The sequence below is a fragment of the Neomonachus schauinslandi genome, chromosome 11, assembly GCF_002201575.2.
Source record: "Neomonachus schauinslandi chromosome 11, ASM220157v2, whole genome shotgun sequence".
Taxonomy (NCBI): Eukaryota; Metazoa; Chordata; class Mammalia; order Carnivora; family Phocidae; genus Neomonachus; species Neomonachus schauinslandi.
This window is the reverse complement of record NC_058413.1, coordinates 109,661,928-109,678,807: the sequence shown is the minus strand read 5'-3', so window position 1 is coordinate 109,678,807 and position 16,880 is coordinate 109,661,928. Positions and strand designations below refer to the sequence as shown.

Here is a 16,880-nt window from a genome sequence, read left to right as displayed (position 1 = left end):
TAATGCCTCTGAATATGTGTGGGGGTATAGAAGCATCATAAACCCCTTCCTTGAGAGAGAGAAAAAATATGAAATCAAGAAATGTCTTGGTTTAAGGGAGTCAGCTTTAATTAAAAAAAACAAACAAATACAAATCATTTTACATAAAAATATATTTAAAATCATGGGATATATTGTAAATAAAAGCGAAGAGAAGCCAAAATCCAGAGAGCTAAACCAAGAACCAATTTGCTAATCAGGTTTAGAAAAGGTCTCAGGTAAAAGTAAAACTTGCACAGCTCTCAGTTTTAACATTTTACTTTCTGTGTTGCGTTTTGCCCATTCAGTGTAAAAATGAAAGAATTCGCTCTCTTTTAAAGATTTTATTTATTTATTTATTTATGTGAGAGAGAGCGACCATATGCACACACGGGGGGGAGGGGCAGAGGCAGAGGGAGAGAATCTCAAGCAGACACCCCACTGAGCGAGGAGCCCGACCACATGGGGCTCGATCTCACAACCCTGATGTCTCGACCTGAGCTGAAACCAAGAGTCAGATGCTTAACCGACTGAGTCACCCAGGCGCCCCAAAAAGAAAAGTACTCTTGATGTCAGATTGTCATATTTCGTACTTAAGATATGTACCTTTGTGTGTGTTCATAATCTTGGAGCCTATTTAGATAATTGTGAGGTTATAAAGCATGACTTCTGTAGAAGATGGTTATTAATCACTTTAGGCGTATCAGAACTTAAAATTAAATTACAATAAAATTTCTGAGGTCTGCAAAGTTTTAAACATGCCAGACTATTTTTTTTTTTTTTCAGAGATGGGGAGGGAGCAGAGGGAGAGAGAGACAGAGAATCTTAAACAGACTCCATGCCCAGTACAGACCCTAATTTGGGGCTCGATCCCACAACCCTGAGATTATGACCTGAGCTGATATCAGGAGTTGGTCATGTAGCCTACTGAGCCACACAGGCGCCCCAAAGCCAGCCTGTTTTTGTGTTTTGTGATGGATTCTTGAATTCTTTTTCCTTTTTAGAAGTAAAAAGTATATGGTAGAACTTTATATATACTTTGTGTGAACCTGGATACTTAGTATCTGGTATCTCTTTGATACATTAGCAGTTCTCTTGGATTGCATGTAAAATATATTCACTTATTATTATTATTACTTGCTTTATTGTGAAAAACCAAATAAAAGTATATCTTTTTTGAAATGTTTTATGATTTATGTCTATGGTAATTAATGTTGAAATAATAAATATAGATATTTTGTGTTAATTAGGATTTAAATAGTCGGGCACAAGGTGAAGTTACAATCAGAGAAGCTTTACGTGAACTTGATCTTTGGGGAGTTGGAGCAGTATTTACCTTGATTGATTACGAAGACAGCCAAAGTCGAACTGTCAAGATAATTAAAGACTGGAAAGACATAGTGAATCAAGTTGGAGATAACAGGTGCCTTCTTCAGTCCTTAAAGGATTCTCCTTATTATAAAGGATTTGAAGATAAAGTGTCAATTTGGGAAAGAAAACTTGCAGAATTAGATGAATACCTACAGAGTTTAAACCATATTCAGAGGAAGTGGGTATATCTGGAACCCATTTTTGGCCGTGGAGCATTGCCGAAAGAACAGACACGCTTCAACAGAGTTGATGAGGATTTTCGGTAAGTACGGCAGCGTAAGACATCGACATGCGTGGCAGTTTTTTCATTCATATCACGAGGGGCTTAACATAAGCTGAGTACCTTTATGTTACGAGTGTTGTCTGTGTCTTCAACCTCTTTCTCTGCTGGATCCCTCTGAGCTGTTTGCTCTCATTCAGCCATTTACTTCTTGAACCACGTTGATCTGATTGCTGTCCCTACCACTCTACTGGATATTAGCAATAATAGTATGGGAGCACAAGGGTAATGATGACAGGACTGATCTATACCTGCCATTTCCTAGGGTTACCCATTCCTTTCCTGTTGTAATTTGCTGGGCATTTTGCATGCCTCGTTTTACTTCATCTCTGACTAGTATTTACAGAGGTGAGCATCTCTTGTTGGAGAGTTTCTTCCCTTGGCTTCTGGGATACTGTCCTCTGGTTTTCTGGTCATCTGGGTCCGCTCAAGTTCCTGGTGCTCAGGCCTCTCTCAGCATGTAGGTGTGGGCCCTCCCCCGGTTTCAGGCTCTGGTTCTTCTCTCTCTCTGTGTGTGCTCTGTGGGCGCTCATGGCCACCCCCTCATTCTTTTCCACCTGCTGCGGCCTCTCAGGATATTTATCGAGCCCATCTTTCTCCTCTGAGCTCCAATATACTGAACATCCTCAGCACTTCAAAACTAGATTCACGAGTTCATCCCTTTGGCCCAAATCTTTCCCATTCCTTTCTCAGTCACGGTACCTTGACTCAGAGCGGAAACATAATGGATATTTGACCTCCCCAAACACCTCCAAATGCACGTTTGTTAGCACGTTTGTTGATTCTAACCTACTTGATCTATTGGAGCGTATCTTTTCTGTCTCTCCTTTCTCCCGACCTTCGGCTTGCGCTCGTCTTCTCCATTAAGCCGCTTGCCCAGCGGCCAGAGTAGTCTGTGACAAGGGAAGTTTGATTGCTGCTTTTCTTTCCCTTTGCTCCAAGGATAAAGCCTAGTCTGCTCCGTGTCCACTTCTGCAGCCTCCCTTGCACTGCTCTGTTTGCTTCGGAGACGCTTTTGCTCCCCTCCTGCTCACCGGTGTTTTCTTTTACTCACCGTGCAGATCTCCATCTCAGTGACTTTCTCAAGCCATAGGTTAGGGGTTGTCCTATTAGCTGTGTTAAGAATACTTTGTACTTTTCCTTCTTAGCGTTTGTCATAATTTTATTTAAATATTTTTAGAAAATATTTAATATCTTTCTCTGTCACTGGGCCATTATCTCTACGAGATAGGGCTTAATAGGTGTTTAGCGAATGAATGAAATTGGAGAATTTGCAATAAGGTAGGTTGAAAATGGTAATGGGGGAGCACATGGCTCGCTCGGTCAGTGCAACATAGGACTCCAGATCTCGGGGTCATGAGGTCAAGCCCCACACTGGGTGTAAAGCTCACTTAAGAAGAAATAAAGTATTTAAAAACAGTAATGGGCTATTCTTAATTTTTAGCGTTATTTCTTAGAAGCATAGTGATCTTTTGCTGTTAAAATAGTGTTACTTCTAGTTTGTTCCAAGCAGGCAAAAAATAAATGTCTCAGTATTTCTCTTTCAGCCGGAAACTGCTAAAATAAAGGTAAAAATAACTATTTTTTCTTCTGTAGGTCAATAATGGCTGACATCAAGAAAGACAATAGAGTCACAACGTTAACTACCCACGCGGGAATCAGAAATTCTCTGCTGACGATACTTGATCAGCTTCAAAGATGTCAGAAATCATTAAATGAGTTTCTGGAGGCATGTTTTTTAGAAGTACTTCTATAATAAATTTTAAAGTCCTTTATTGTGTGACTCATTTGAAGAGCTAAGGCTCTTGTTCTTGTTTGTGTTTGTGTCAGGAGAAACGCTCCGCGTTCCCCAGGTTTTATTTCCTCGGTGACGATGACCTGCTGGAGGTGCTGGGCCAGTCGACTAGCCCCTCGGTGATCCAGTCTCACCTCAAAAAACTGTTTGCTGGTAAGAGTCAACAGGTCTCCAACACGTAGTTACTGCGTTTCAGGATCTGCCAGGCGTAGTATTAGGCTCCGAGGTAGACTGTCGAATAGAATGCGTGTCCCACACTCAAGAAGAGTTTATAGTTTAGTGGAAAGGCAGCCTGCTGCGTGGACAGATCCACAGCACCTCCTGCGGTTGGCACAGCCGCGGCTGAGGAGCAGTTCGTGTCCTCCTGGGGCGTCTCGAAGGGGACATCGAAGCTGCGGTCTGCAGAGCGTGCCGGTCATTGCTAGCAGCAAGATGGGAAGGCGTCAGGCACTGGCTGCAGAGAGAAGGAGAACGCGCCGCTTCATTGCCGAGTGGACGCCCTCTGAAGGCGTTGCCAGTGGGGAGGTCTGGGGCGGGGAAGGGCCGTCGGGGGCCGGCTGTGGGCTGAGGCGAGGTCCCCTGGTGAACAGTGTGGTGACAGAGCCATGTGCGTCCCTCCTGCTGATTTGCTGTCGGCGGGTCAGGGACCATGCACTCCGTCTGCTATAAAAATAATGGTGACTGTTGTTTCAGAATGTTCGATTTGTTGGAGAACAGCCATATTTTTCAAATGAAGTAAAACACTGTCACCATCTTCGCTAACGGTCGGGGGTCTGCCACTGACAGGTCCCAGGCCGACTGGCTCGGTGCTGGGCTTCCTGCTGTGCGGTTTTGTTGGAGCGCAGCGTGCCCTTTAGGGTTGGGGACGGCTCTGGTGCGGCAGTGTGCGGTGGAGGAGGTGACCAAGGCTGTACGGCTGTGGAGCCCTCCTGTCTTAGCTCCCGGTGCCCCACACCCATGTTCCCTGGCCCTGGGCGCGAGGCCCTCGGGCGCTCCATCCGCAGCTCTGGTTTGGGCTGTGGGAGGCAGTGGCCGGAGCTCTTGGAATCAGCAGGCTTGCTTTCAAACTCGGCCTCTACCCGGGATTAGCCAGCTCCCAGTTTACCTCTCTGAAGTTTACTTTCCTCCTCTAATTGGAAATAACAACTTATGGGGTTTTTGTGAAGATTAAAATTGGGTGTATATGTATATCAGTATATTGAAGTATTTTTGTCTACCATAAAATAAAATACAAATCTGGGGGAAGGGAGGTCCCGTTTGCCCTCCCCATTCCTTCTTCTCTTTTGTCTTATATCATGTTAGTGGAATCATCAGTACGTGTTCCTACGCGCTCATTTGTGTCTGGCCATTTTTTGCTCATCATCATGTTTTTGAGATACCTGCAACTACATTTTATTCCTTTTTATTGCTGAGTAGTGTTCTGTTATTTGAATATAACAGTTTATTCATTCACCTATTGGTGGCCATTTTGGTTGTTTTCAATTTTTGATTAGGAAAAACTGTTCTATTACATAGGAGAATCGACATAATTCCTATACATTATAATACATATGAGGTACACATTATACACTGTGGTAATGATGTATCTTGTTTAATAATTATGTCTTTAATCCTTTTACATTTCAATTGTTCTTTTATATTATAGGTATTAACAGTGTGTGCTTCGATGAAGAATCTAAACATATAACTGCAATGAAATCTTTAGAGGGAGAAGTTGTACCTTTTAAAAATAAAGTTCTTCTATCAAATAATGTAGAGGCAAGTAGTTCTTCAAGTATGAAAATAAAAAGAAACTATGAACTTTGTATCAAAAATAATTTAGTCTATTTGTAGGGTAAACTTAGGCCTTTTAGGAAACTCATCTCGTATCTTAAAAGAATTATTTGTTAGGTTGAGAATGATTTGATATTGAAGAAAATACAGATTTTTAGTCTTTGGAAGGCATCGTGTAACTATGAAAAGAATCTTTGCTTTGGAGACGGAAAGACTGAATATTAATCTTAACTCCTCAACTTATTAGCTATGTGACTTGGAATCACAGCTTTCTTATCTGTAAAATACCCATTTTACTACCCATCTTACTGTCTGTTGCAAAGACTGTCTGTTGAAAATTAAATGAGATGACTGGCTTTAAGTACACTAGATAGTGTTAGGAGCCTAAATACTCACTAGGTACTTGAAAAAGATGATTTACTTCAGAAGGTGGAATTATGATTTGTTATTGACTCTCACACACCCAAAATGTATTGTATGAGGTGATGGCTGTATGAGATGATTTTATATGAGATGATTAGGTGAACAAGTAAGTTTAAAACGAATGCATGCACAGGACAACTATTGATTAATGGGCCCTGGATCCTTGGAAGTAAATGGTCAAAGACGTCCGACAGGGATACCGCTGAAACTAGACAGCAGGAGGTCGCAGCACATTGAACTGTAACTTTCACGGACCAGGATTATCTTCCAGCTGGCGGCCGGGGCCCATGCCTGATCACACGCATACCTGTCTCTACCGTTGGGCAGAATTTCTTTTCCTGAGTGGACCTTAACATTTGATGAAATGTTGATGACATCAGTCAGGTGATTGGAAGCACAGGTTTGTTAGAAGCTCCCATGTTTATGTTAGGTGAAAGGTTTTGTTGCTGTGTTGTTGTTTGCCCGTCTTGGGGTTTTGTTGGCAGCAGACGAAGAGAGAGGAGGAGCGTGCGTCTGAGCAGTAGGTCCGCAGCAGCTTTGCCAGCAGAGGGCACAGGAAGTCCGCAGGCTGAGCCGTGATCAGCAGAGCGGTTGTGTGCGGCCTCTCCCAGAGTCGTTCTCATGCCGGAGCCCCCGCGCCGGCTGAGCTGCAGTGAAGTTCAGGCTGCTGCATACCAGAAAGGGTCCAGAGTTGGAGAAGTCCAGAACTTAGAGTTTAGTGATGATGAAAAGCTATTTGCAGTGTAGGTTTTGCACTTATATTTTATTGCAAATATACAGTCTTTTAGAGTCATGATTAATAAATATTCATTGCTAGTGTTATCAGTTATTGTTGTTCTGTTAACTCCAGTTAACTTTATTATTTTATCTATCTTAAAATGAAAAATGTATTATTTTGACCCCAAAACAGAATTAGTTTTGTTTAAAGAAGTAGCTTAGCTCCCCACATAATAGAGCTCACCCTAATAAAGCAGTCCCTTCTTCCACTGCAGCTTTCTGAATGTGAGCTCACAGGATAGCATGAGCCCTGAGGTGAGCCAGTCACCGCGACTCTGCTTTATTGGCCCGGCTCTCTAGTTTGATTTCTTGGAACGTTGAAATGAAGGGGTTAGTTTGCTCGTATTACAGTCATTTGTAGAGATGATGACAGTGATAGCTAACTGTACATTTATGAGTTTTCACACTTAACCATTATCCCAAGAGGTAAGAAAATTGTTTTCCTCAAATTATTTAATTTCTTTATTAATAAATTATTAAATGTCATATGACACATTTTGGGAGTGTGAGAGTCAATAAGAAATTATAATCCTGCCTCTTGAAATAAATGAATAGGGTCAGTCAGTAGAGTGTATATTTGTTTTATGACTTGTGTATATTATTATTTTTTTGAAAGGTTTATTCATTTATTTTGAGAGAGAGAGAGAGAGAGCACATGAGCAGGCGGGAAGGGCAGAGGGAGAGAATCTCACCGCTGTGAGATCACGACCTGAGCCAAAACCAAGAGTTGGATGCTTACCTGACTGAGCCACTCAGGAGCTCCTTGTATATATTATTCTTAATTTTATTTTCAGACCTGGTTAAATGATTTAGCCTTGGAAATGAAGCAGACTTTGAAGCAGTTGTTGATAGAATGTGTTACTGCTGGACGAAGTTGTCAAGGTTCAGTTGACCCATCCTCGTTCCCTTCACAGGTAAGGGGCTCGTGTCTGGCAGATAGGCAGGCCTGGCTTCATGGGAAGATCCCTGACACGGAGGCTGGGGGCCCGACAACTGGCATCATCTTGTTCTCTCTTTTCTGTAGCAGTTTCTGACAGATTGCTTAACTTCTGAGTCTTTGTTCCTTCCGCTGTAGACTGTGACAGAAGACCTGCATGGTGGTGATTGAGAGGCTTTCAGGCAGAGGTCAGAGGCGCTCAGGCCGGCCAGGGGCTCAGCGATGCAGTGGCTTCCTGGTTCCAGGTGGTTAGTGCATCACTGAGGCAGAGGCCCAGGGTCTGTGCACTGGGCCTCCGTCTCCCGTCAGTCATCCAAGAGGTTGGCGCTGGTGGGAGGTTAGCGGGGCGTTCGTGCGTGTCTGAAATAGGGCCATGGCGCCAAACTGGGGTGTCGGCAGGGGAGCCGAGAGCTAGTCTGCATGGTGGGTCGTGGACCTGAAGCGTGGCCGCGGATCTGGATCTTACAGGACGTGGTCCCGATCTTACCCAGTGTGGTGCAGTGTAGTGCTGAGACTTGTGCTAAACATCCTGCCTTGTTCAGGATTCGTTTCACCGAGGCTGAGACTCATACCGCAGGTACGGGACATCAGGGGCTTCGGTTCTCGGCACCTGTAAAGAGCAGGCATTGGAGATACTCTGTGATGTCTCACAGGAAAATCTACCCCACTGCTCAAGGTTATGTGCTTTCCACACTAAACCATTTAGTAGCTATTGGAACAAGTTTTTTGTTGGTTCTTTCAAAGCTTGAGAAGTTAGATGGGAAACTTGAATATTTTCGATTCTTAGCCACTGTCTCATTCCTGTCATTTGCGTCTTCTGGTAGGTCGAGACAAACTGAAGTATGTTTTAACAGTTCTTGTTAAGCTCTTAGAGAAAACTAAGGGTAATCATCAGCGAACAGTCATGCCATTGCAGAGTCCCGGGTAAGCTCCTCTGTTGCTTCTGGAAATGTTCTCTGCTCCTTTCAACTTCCAGGTAGGATTCCAGTGAGCTTGGAATAAAAGACAGAGTATTAAAACATTTCCAGAAGGAAGGATTGTGTAGCGATTGATTGGGGGAGTGACCGCGGCGTCAGGAGATGCGCGGGGGGCTGTAGGCGCGGGAGGGAAGCTGCTGGTCCGAGCCTGCAGCCCACCTCAGGGCTCGCAAGCACCTGGCTGGGAACGGGGACTACAGGAAGTGTCAGGAGTTCACTGTCTCCATAAAAACATGAACTACTGAAAGTAGGAATAGTTTGTTGTCAACCAAAACAAAGAATTCTGGTGTCTTAGCAGTTAGTGCGAAGAAAAATTTCTCTCAAGAGCCTTTACGTATGGGGCTTGAGTAGCATACCTGCATGAGTGTCTGGTGTGAGTCATACTGCTAGTTCAGCTTTCTAGAGGCTTTTTGTAAGGGCCTGAAATAATGTAGAGAAGGAGCGTTGTGATCTGGGAAGGAGACAGCACGCCGAGTGGAAGGGATCCGACAGGCCCTGGTTCACATCCTGCTTTTGTCCGTGTTCTCGGACTGACTCTCATGGGCACTCAGTTCAGAGGGCGTGATGATACGTATGGAGCCAGGTTGTTTTGAAGCTTAAAGTGTAAACGTTTGCAAAGCACTGTTAATGAGTGCTGGATTTTAGGTTATTAATAATATTAGTGACTGCCCAGATACCATAATGGTAGTGTGGCCTGAGAAGTAGCCAGGACTGTATTTTGACTACTATTTCTCTTAGCCTCTCACAGAAGTTGTATAGCAGACTGTTAAAAATTGAGATTATCAATGTGCACTTAAAATGCAGAAATTTGGTAGTATTGCCTGAAAGGGAATCCACAGATAGGAGTATTAGTTTGGAGGTAGCAAGTGAACATTTTTGTATGAAGATTAAAGAGCAAAGGTCTTTCTCAAAAAGCGGATTTGGATCTGCTTAAATGCTTCCTCATACACTTGATGAAAGAGGCTGGTGAGTTTGTCCCGCAAATTAGGGGAGACAGCTTTGCCCGGGAAAGAGTTACTCCTCCTCTAAAGAATGGTATTTAATGCTATTTACATAATGATATTTATATAATGTTTTTGATAGTATGTTAACACATTGTCTTAAGTTCGAACAAGACGGCAGCTTAGCCTGCTGTGTGAAGTTATAAAATGTATATGTAGATAACTAAATGAGTCAGTCTGGTAAGTAGAGGCATCTGATGATATTCCTCTAGATGCTGAAAAGTATCTATCAGAAAAAACTGTCCCATAGTAATTGGTCAGTAGGTTTAGTCGTTTTATATGATTGGTTTTCTGCATTCATCTAAGAACTCTACTAAACTATTTTAATAGAAGTTTTCAAAGGCTAGTATAATGTATAACGTATAGTTAACGTATAACGGCTTTATCAGTAGCCGTGCTAGGTTGGCTCTGTTACAGAAAGTCTTTCAAGCAGTGTTAATATTTCATGTTTTATGTAAATATAAGGATGTCTCTTGATCTATAGCTAGTTTCTGTTTATGGGTATTAGACTGAAAGATGAAGACAGAACTTAAGATAAAATTGGAATTTCGGAAGTTTAGACTTCTTTAGTAGCCTGAGATTATTTTGGAATGCACTGATACCTTTGCATCCTTTTTCTGACAAGAAGCCATTCATAAAGAGGAGAGTCGGGAGCCTGGTGGGTTCTAGGACCAGGCACTAGGCCCGTGGGAGAGTAGCTTGAGGTGAGTTCTTGGTGAGCTTTCCCGGGACAGTGTTGCAGGGACCGGTGATACCTTCTGTTAGAGACCCAGTACACAGCTGGGGGTCTGGGAAAAGGTATCTCCCCTTCAGTTGATGAAGTTTTCTAAGTAAATTTACCTTTCAAAAATAACTTTTCTCTTCATTCATTAGATACTATGTTTGGCAGAGCAGATTAAATTCACTGAAGATGTAGAAAATGCTATCAAAGACCATAGTCTTCATCAGATTGAAACACAGCTGGTGACTAAGCTAGAGCACTATACTGCCGTCGATACAAGTTCGGAGGATCCAGGGAACACTGGTATGAAAACTGGTCCGTCTTCTGCCTGCTTTGGGGTTATCTGAACTTTTTCTTGTTACTCTATCTTAATTTATGTCTTGTGTCTTTGACTGTATCTTTCAACCCATCACCTATTTCAGAGGTTTAGTTTAAGAATTAGAATATACATACTTTTATATTGTACTTAGAATCAGTAATTTATTACTTGAAACAAATGTAGGAACCTCCCCCCATACAGGTTTCTTTATCCTCTTCTATGTAGCTGCGGTCTTGTGTATCACCCCTGCGTGCCCTGAAAACTCAGACTGCGTGACAGTGTCTGCCTTTAGCATCAAATGTTTTAAAGACTCGAGAAGAGCGGCCTGCTGTGTTTACCTGGATGCTTACCATTTCTGTTGCCCTTCCTTCATCCTGACACTCTCACTTTCCTGCCGAGGGAGTAACTTCCTTTGGCGCTTCTTTTAGATGGAGTTGCTGGCTCTGATTTCCTTCCTACAGTTGCCTGCGTCTGAGAGTGTCTTTATTTCACCTTCACTGTCTTTCCTTAAGGAAGTATTGTTTTGGTTCTTTGCATGTGGAATGATGTGGGATTGTATCCCGGACATTGTGAATATTGTGTTATGAGTGTCTGGGTCTTGTTTGCATCCTTTGGATAATGCTGACGGTTTCTGTTAGCGGTTGATCGTGCTGGGTTCAGGCCCCACGTTCCACCCCGCCTTCTCTGGGCTGTGGTTCTGATGCCAGATCTTTTTTAGAAGTCGTTGGCTCGTGTGTAGTATCGTCAGGCACCGTGCTGTGCTCCTGAGACGGTTACCACCTTGTACGTCATCCGCACTTCAGTAATTCAAACAAAATAGTCTTTGCAGCACTACTCACATGCCCTCACGTGTGTGCCATCTAATGGCCGGCTCTCGGAGGCTTTGGTTTGATGGCAAGGAAGAGATCCGCCCAGCTGAGGGTGAGCCCAGGAATCATAATCCAGTTTCTAGAGTCACTTTCCCAATCCCCTCTGTCTCCATGCTCCGCCCAGTGTTTTTTGGTTTTCTTGGGCTCCCGTTCTGCTCTCCGACCGCCAGCCTTCCCCGCCGGAGCTCGCCTGGACCGCGGGCTTACCCCCGGAGTTCGCCCGGACTGCTGGCCTCCCCCACCCCCAAGCTCCCTGACCGCCAGCCTTCCCCCGTCCCCGAGCTTGCCTCGACCGCCAGCCTTCCCCCCGGAGCTCGCCCCGACTGCACCTCTCAGGCTTCTGGCTGCAGTGGGTCCAGGCCTGGGGATACCAGAGAGACAAAAAGGGACCATTGGCTTGGTGGCACTCTCGTTCAGATCTTCCCCAATTTGCCTGACACTTTGTGTTTTTCAGACTCCAGAATAGCCATCGAGGGCACGTTGTGCATGTTTTATACTTGGGCTCAGAGGGAGACATAGGCTGCAGTGTGCTTGCTCCCTCGTGTAAGGGACCCGACCCTCTCTCCTTGAAGTTTGGTGCCTTCATTTCCATATGCAAAATTCTTATTTTTTACTGGTGGATTTGACATTTGTTTGACTTCTGTGATTCATATGACCGTATCATTCAAATGTATCACAAAATTACCATTTAAATTCATTTAAAACATCTGTGTATGTATGTAATAAATACATAAGTCACAGGCTGACATTTTCTCCAAATGTTTTAATTTGCATACAGAATCTGGCATTCTGGAGCTTAAACTTAAAGCATTGATTCTTGATATTATTCATAATATTGATGTGGTAAAACAGTTAAACCAAGTTCAAGTTCATACAACTGAAGACTGGGCCTGGAAAAAACAAGTCAGATTTTATATGAAAAGTGATCACACGTGTTATGTGCAAATGGTGGATTCTGAACTTCAGTATACTTACGAGTATCAGGTATGACTGGTGGCAAAGTATTTTATTTTTCCAGTTGAAACTATTTTAAAGGAAATTTGCTGTTGGGTGACAGAATTATTTTTATTTTGGTCGTAACCTTTAAGAATTTTTTTGTGTGCGACTGTCCTTTCTGTTTCATCATAACTAAGAAGATGTTATATCAGAGAAATATTTGCAGAAAAGTAAAAATAATGGCGGTGTCGTACTGAATTCTGTGAATTTGCCTTTTCTTAGAGTAGCATTTATATAGAAATGGAGCTGTCTCTTTAATTCAGGGATAGTGGAGTCCAGCAATGTTGACGGAAGGAGTCTGGCGCGCGCGCGCGCGTAACCTAGCTCATGGAACCTGTTTTCAGAAAATCCAGCTGTATCCTCTCTGCCTTGTCCCATGATAACGAGTCAGTCATCAGACTATGTCAGACAATTATGTTAGTAAGGGTACGTCAGGAGAGTCGCCAGCTGACTCTTTCAGAAAGGAAATGTGTTTTGAGACCCAAATCTGTCTACTAAGTTAAGGGAAAACTCTATAAACTGCAACTGGAATTGGAATCTGTTTTCCCTAAAACTTAGACATTTTGAGAATTATTTGATGAGTTGATATTATTAATTTCATAAGGAAGTTTTCAAAATAATTACATTTGAGTCTCCAAAGTGGTCCTGATTTATGAAGATCATAAGATTCAGGGAATTAATTTACATGAATTTTAAAATACAAGATAGAGTGATTATTATTGTATAATAGAGTTCTGGATTTCTTTGCCTTAGCAGTACGTCTTTTTACCACTATCAAGAACTTGAGAGACTATTTGGAAAACCTTCCAATATATTAATTGAGGATGGAATAAACTACATGCTTGGGATTAACTAAGTTTAATTTTAGCTTGTGCTTTAAAAAGTTTCTTCTAGTAAAAAAATATTTTGGATATTTTTCTATGTTAGCAGCTTTAACTTTTTTGTTGCCTTTTTAGCTTTTTAACTAGTCCCACAACTTCATGTTTGTAAGGTTGAATAAAACATGAATATTCAAGCTTTCTGTTTCCCTTGCGTAGGGCAATGCTCCCAAGCTGGTTTATACGCCGCTGACGGACAAGTGCTACCTCACCCTCACTCAAGCCATGAAGATGGGTCTCGGAGGAAACCCTTACGGGCCAGCTGGGACTGGAAAAACTGAATCAGTCAAGGCCTTGGGTGGACTTCTTGGAAGACAAGTTTTAGTCTTTAATTGTGATGAGGTAGAATGCATAATACAAACTAGATAATAGTGTGTTAGTTATGAGTTTGGATTAGTATTCATGTACTTATATAGGAAATGCCCTATTTCAAAATCACTTTACTTTTGAGTAACTTGAAAACAGAATTTGTTTTATTTGAACAATAAAATGGAGAGAGGTTGCAGAGAGTATAGTCTCATAACTTTTCTTTTTTTTTTTTTTTAAAGATTTTATTTATTCATTTGAGACACAGATAGAGAGAGCATGAGCAGGGAGAGAGGCAGAGGGAGAGGGAGAGGGAGAAGCAGGCTCCCCGCTGAGCCAGGAGCCCAATGTGGGGCTCGATCCCAGGACCCTGGGATCATGACTTGAGCCGAAGGCAGATGCTTAACCATCTGAGCCACCCAGGCGCCCCTAGTCTCATAACTTTTCTAAAGGGAACTAGTGCAAATAAATAATTTTAAATACAGAATGAAGGTTTATTTAAAAGGGAAAAAAAATTTTTTTTTTTTTTTTTTTTTTTTAAATTAGTGATTCATCAGTTGCTTATAACACTCAGTGCTGGGGCTCCCAGGGGGCTCAGTCGGTGAAGCGCCCGCCTTTAGCTCAGGTCATGATCTCAGGGTCCTGGGATTGAGCCCTGCATCGGGCTCCCTGCTGTCTGGGAGCCTACTTCTCCCTCTCCTTCTGCTGCTCCCCCTGCTCTCTCTCTCTCTCTGTCAAATAAATAAAATCTAAAAACAAAAAAACAAACCCCCACGACACCCAGTGCTCATTACATTATGTGCCCTCCTTCCATCCCCCATTTACCCCATCCCTCCACCCCCTCCCCTCCAGCAACCCTCACTTCATTTCCTCAAGGTAACTCGTGTGAAATTTAAGAAACAAAACAAATGAATATAGGGGAAGGGAAGGAAAAATGTTTTTAGCAAGGAGACTAGTGAACAGAAAGGAAAAAAGATTCATTTTGAAAATACCATTTCAAAACATTTTGTGTAGGATTTATATTTCAACTTATTTTTTCACGGATATAATTTTTGCTGTTATTTTTTAGGGCATCGATGTGAAGTCAATGGGACGAATTTTTGTTGGTTTGGTAAAGTGTGGGGCCTGGGGCTGTTTTGATGAATTCAATAGACTGGAAGAATCTGTGCTGTCAGCCGTGTCTACACAGATCCAGACAATTCAAGACGCTTTGAAGAATCACAGAACTGTGTGCGAACTGCTTGGCAAGGAGGTATAGATATGTTGGGAATTTTAAAATTCAGATATTTTTTACGACTTTTCATTACTCCTACTCAGGCAGATATTCTGTCTTTATTTCTCCTGGCGCCCCTTTTAAACCTTGTTACCTGTGAATTGTCTGAGGTTCTCACCCTTTTTTGGTCTCACTTTTCCATTCACCTTCAAAAGTTCGGTACTGAGTACTAAAGTTATAATTGTATCTGCTAATGTTTCCTGGGCACTTACTCCGTGCTGGCCCTGTTCATAATGCTCCCGGTCCCATCTCACCTAACACCCATCAGAATCCCTCCAGGGAGGGACTGCTGTATATTTTCTGCTTTATGGATGGGGAAAGCACGGCTTGTGAGTTAGGAGTAAGTCGTGGGGCTGGGAACTGACCCCGAGTCTGTCTCAGTCTGAGGCTTATATTTTTTGATCCCTATTCTGCATGGATCTTACAACACTAAGCATTTAGCTGTTTTTCTCTTCCTCATTTTTTCCCATTGGAGATACATATTCACGTCATGACAGTGTGAACTTATTTGTGTAGAAAGTGTGAGCTTCTCTATACAGTGTATAATGTTTGAAAACACGGAAAGTTCAAAGACCTGTGAAATTATCCTCTAATCCATAATAACATTTTCACAGGACAGGTTTTTCAGGGCAGGGCAGGGAAGTAAGACCGGTTCTAAATTATTAATATGTTATTTCCGTGCTGCTTCAACTCTTCATAAAGAAAAGAGAAACTGTTAACGTTTTTACCTTTCTGCCGTCAGAATGTGCTTTCTTACACACTGAGTTTTTTTCCTCCTGTAACAACCTGAAGGAATTGTCCTTTGTCCCAGTCAGCATTGGTCTTTCCACTGATGCTCTGGGATCTCCTTCCGAGGGACCTTGTCTTTGTTATTACCTCCCTGATAGAAGTAGCCCTCTCTCTTCTCCCCATTCCTCACTGGCTTTGAAACATAACCACCTTTTGTCCTTTTTTAGTAACGCACAATGTCATGTGTAATAATATTATAATATTTGATCTAATTAAAACATAAGCCAACCTTCTTCTCACTCATCTTCCCAACCACTTCTCTTTCTCCTTTTTTTTCCTTTATAGCCAGATTTTTTTCCCTCTAGGTATTTCTGCTTACTTCCTGTGCATTGTTTGCACACTTTGATTTGGCTTTAAGTGTGCTTTTGCAGGTGCTCCTGCCAGAGGCTCTCGTGGTGCTCTGCTCTCCCCTGTCAGAGCTTGAATCATGCGGTGCTTTTGCCTATAGACTGTAAGCTCCTGAAGGGCATAAACTGTTACTGACTTCTGGTCAGAGTTGTGTTGTCTCTGTGTACCCAGCAAGGGCCTGGAACGAGGAGGCTTTCAGGAAGCATAGACACCCCACAGAACTAATTATAAAGGACCTCTGTAAATAGTGTTGCTCCTAAGGAGGTTATCGTATGTTTTTGCCAAGGTGTAGGATTTGTGTGTAGAAATATGTACAATAAAATTTCTGTTAGCAACCTATTTTATATTTATAGTTACAGATATTTAATGCCCATATTTTAAATTAACATTTCAGGTAGAAATAAATTCTAATTCTGGAATTTTTATCACAATGAATCCTGCTGGAAAGGGTTATGGAGGACGACAGAAGCTACCTGACAATCTTAAACAGCTTTTCAGGCCAGTAGCCATGTCTCGTCCAGACAATGAGCTTATTGCAGAAGTTATTCTGTATTCAGAAGGCTTCAAGGATGCCAAAGTCTTGGGCAGAAAATTGGTAGCTATCTTCAATCTCTCCAGGTGAGTTTTCCTCTCTTAAATATTTTTATATTTTTTGGTTCCAGTGATTGATTATGGATTAGTGATCATTTTTCACATTTGTCCAATGTACCTATTCAGTGATTTTCATATTGGTGATTATATTGTACTTAAGGTATCGATAGGGAAGATTCTAGTTTAACATCTGACTCAAAACTATTTATTTTCCTTAAATGCTATGAATTTGATCTCACTTCTTTTGTGCAAAATATTTTTATTGGGGTGCTCCAGCTAAATGATGTTGATCGAACGAATTTATCAGCAGACCCTTCAAAGCCTACTGTTCTTTGGAGGGAATCTTCCACAGTTTTTCTTCTGTCTTCTGTCTTATTTCTAGTAATAGCGATGGACTTTTAGCTTCTTTGGGCGACCTAGAATTCTGGTTCATGTTAC

At 42.2% G+C, this 16,880-nt stretch overlaps 1 protein-coding gene across 2 annotated transcripts in view; it reads left to right on the top strand.

Annotated features, from left to right (window-relative positions):
• Positions 1–16,880, top strand: part of DYNC2H1 (dynein cytoplasmic 2 heavy chain 1) — a 301,460-nt gene that overhangs the window by 35,676 nt on the left and 248,904 nt on the right. For both annotated transcript variants that reach the window (XM_021696303.1, XM_021696302.1), the window contains exons 26-35: positions 1,269–1,651; positions 3,266–3,398; positions 3,500–3,617; positions 5,110–5,222; positions 7,232–7,351; positions 10,226–10,376; positions 12,040–12,245; positions 13,295–13,477; positions 14,511–14,693; positions 16,246–16,469. In XM_021696303.1, coding sequence (XP_021551978.1) covers positions 1,269–1,651; positions 3,266–3,398; positions 3,500–3,617; positions 5,110–5,222; positions 7,232–7,351; positions 10,226–10,376; positions 12,040–12,245; positions 13,295–13,477; positions 14,511–14,693; positions 16,246–16,469 — 1,814 coding nt within the window. The remainder of the gene's footprint in view (positions 1–1,268; positions 1,652–3,265; positions 3,399–3,499; positions 3,618–5,109; positions 5,223–7,231; positions 7,352–10,225; positions 10,377–12,039; positions 12,246–13,294; positions 13,478–14,510; positions 14,694–16,245; positions 16,470–16,880) is intronic.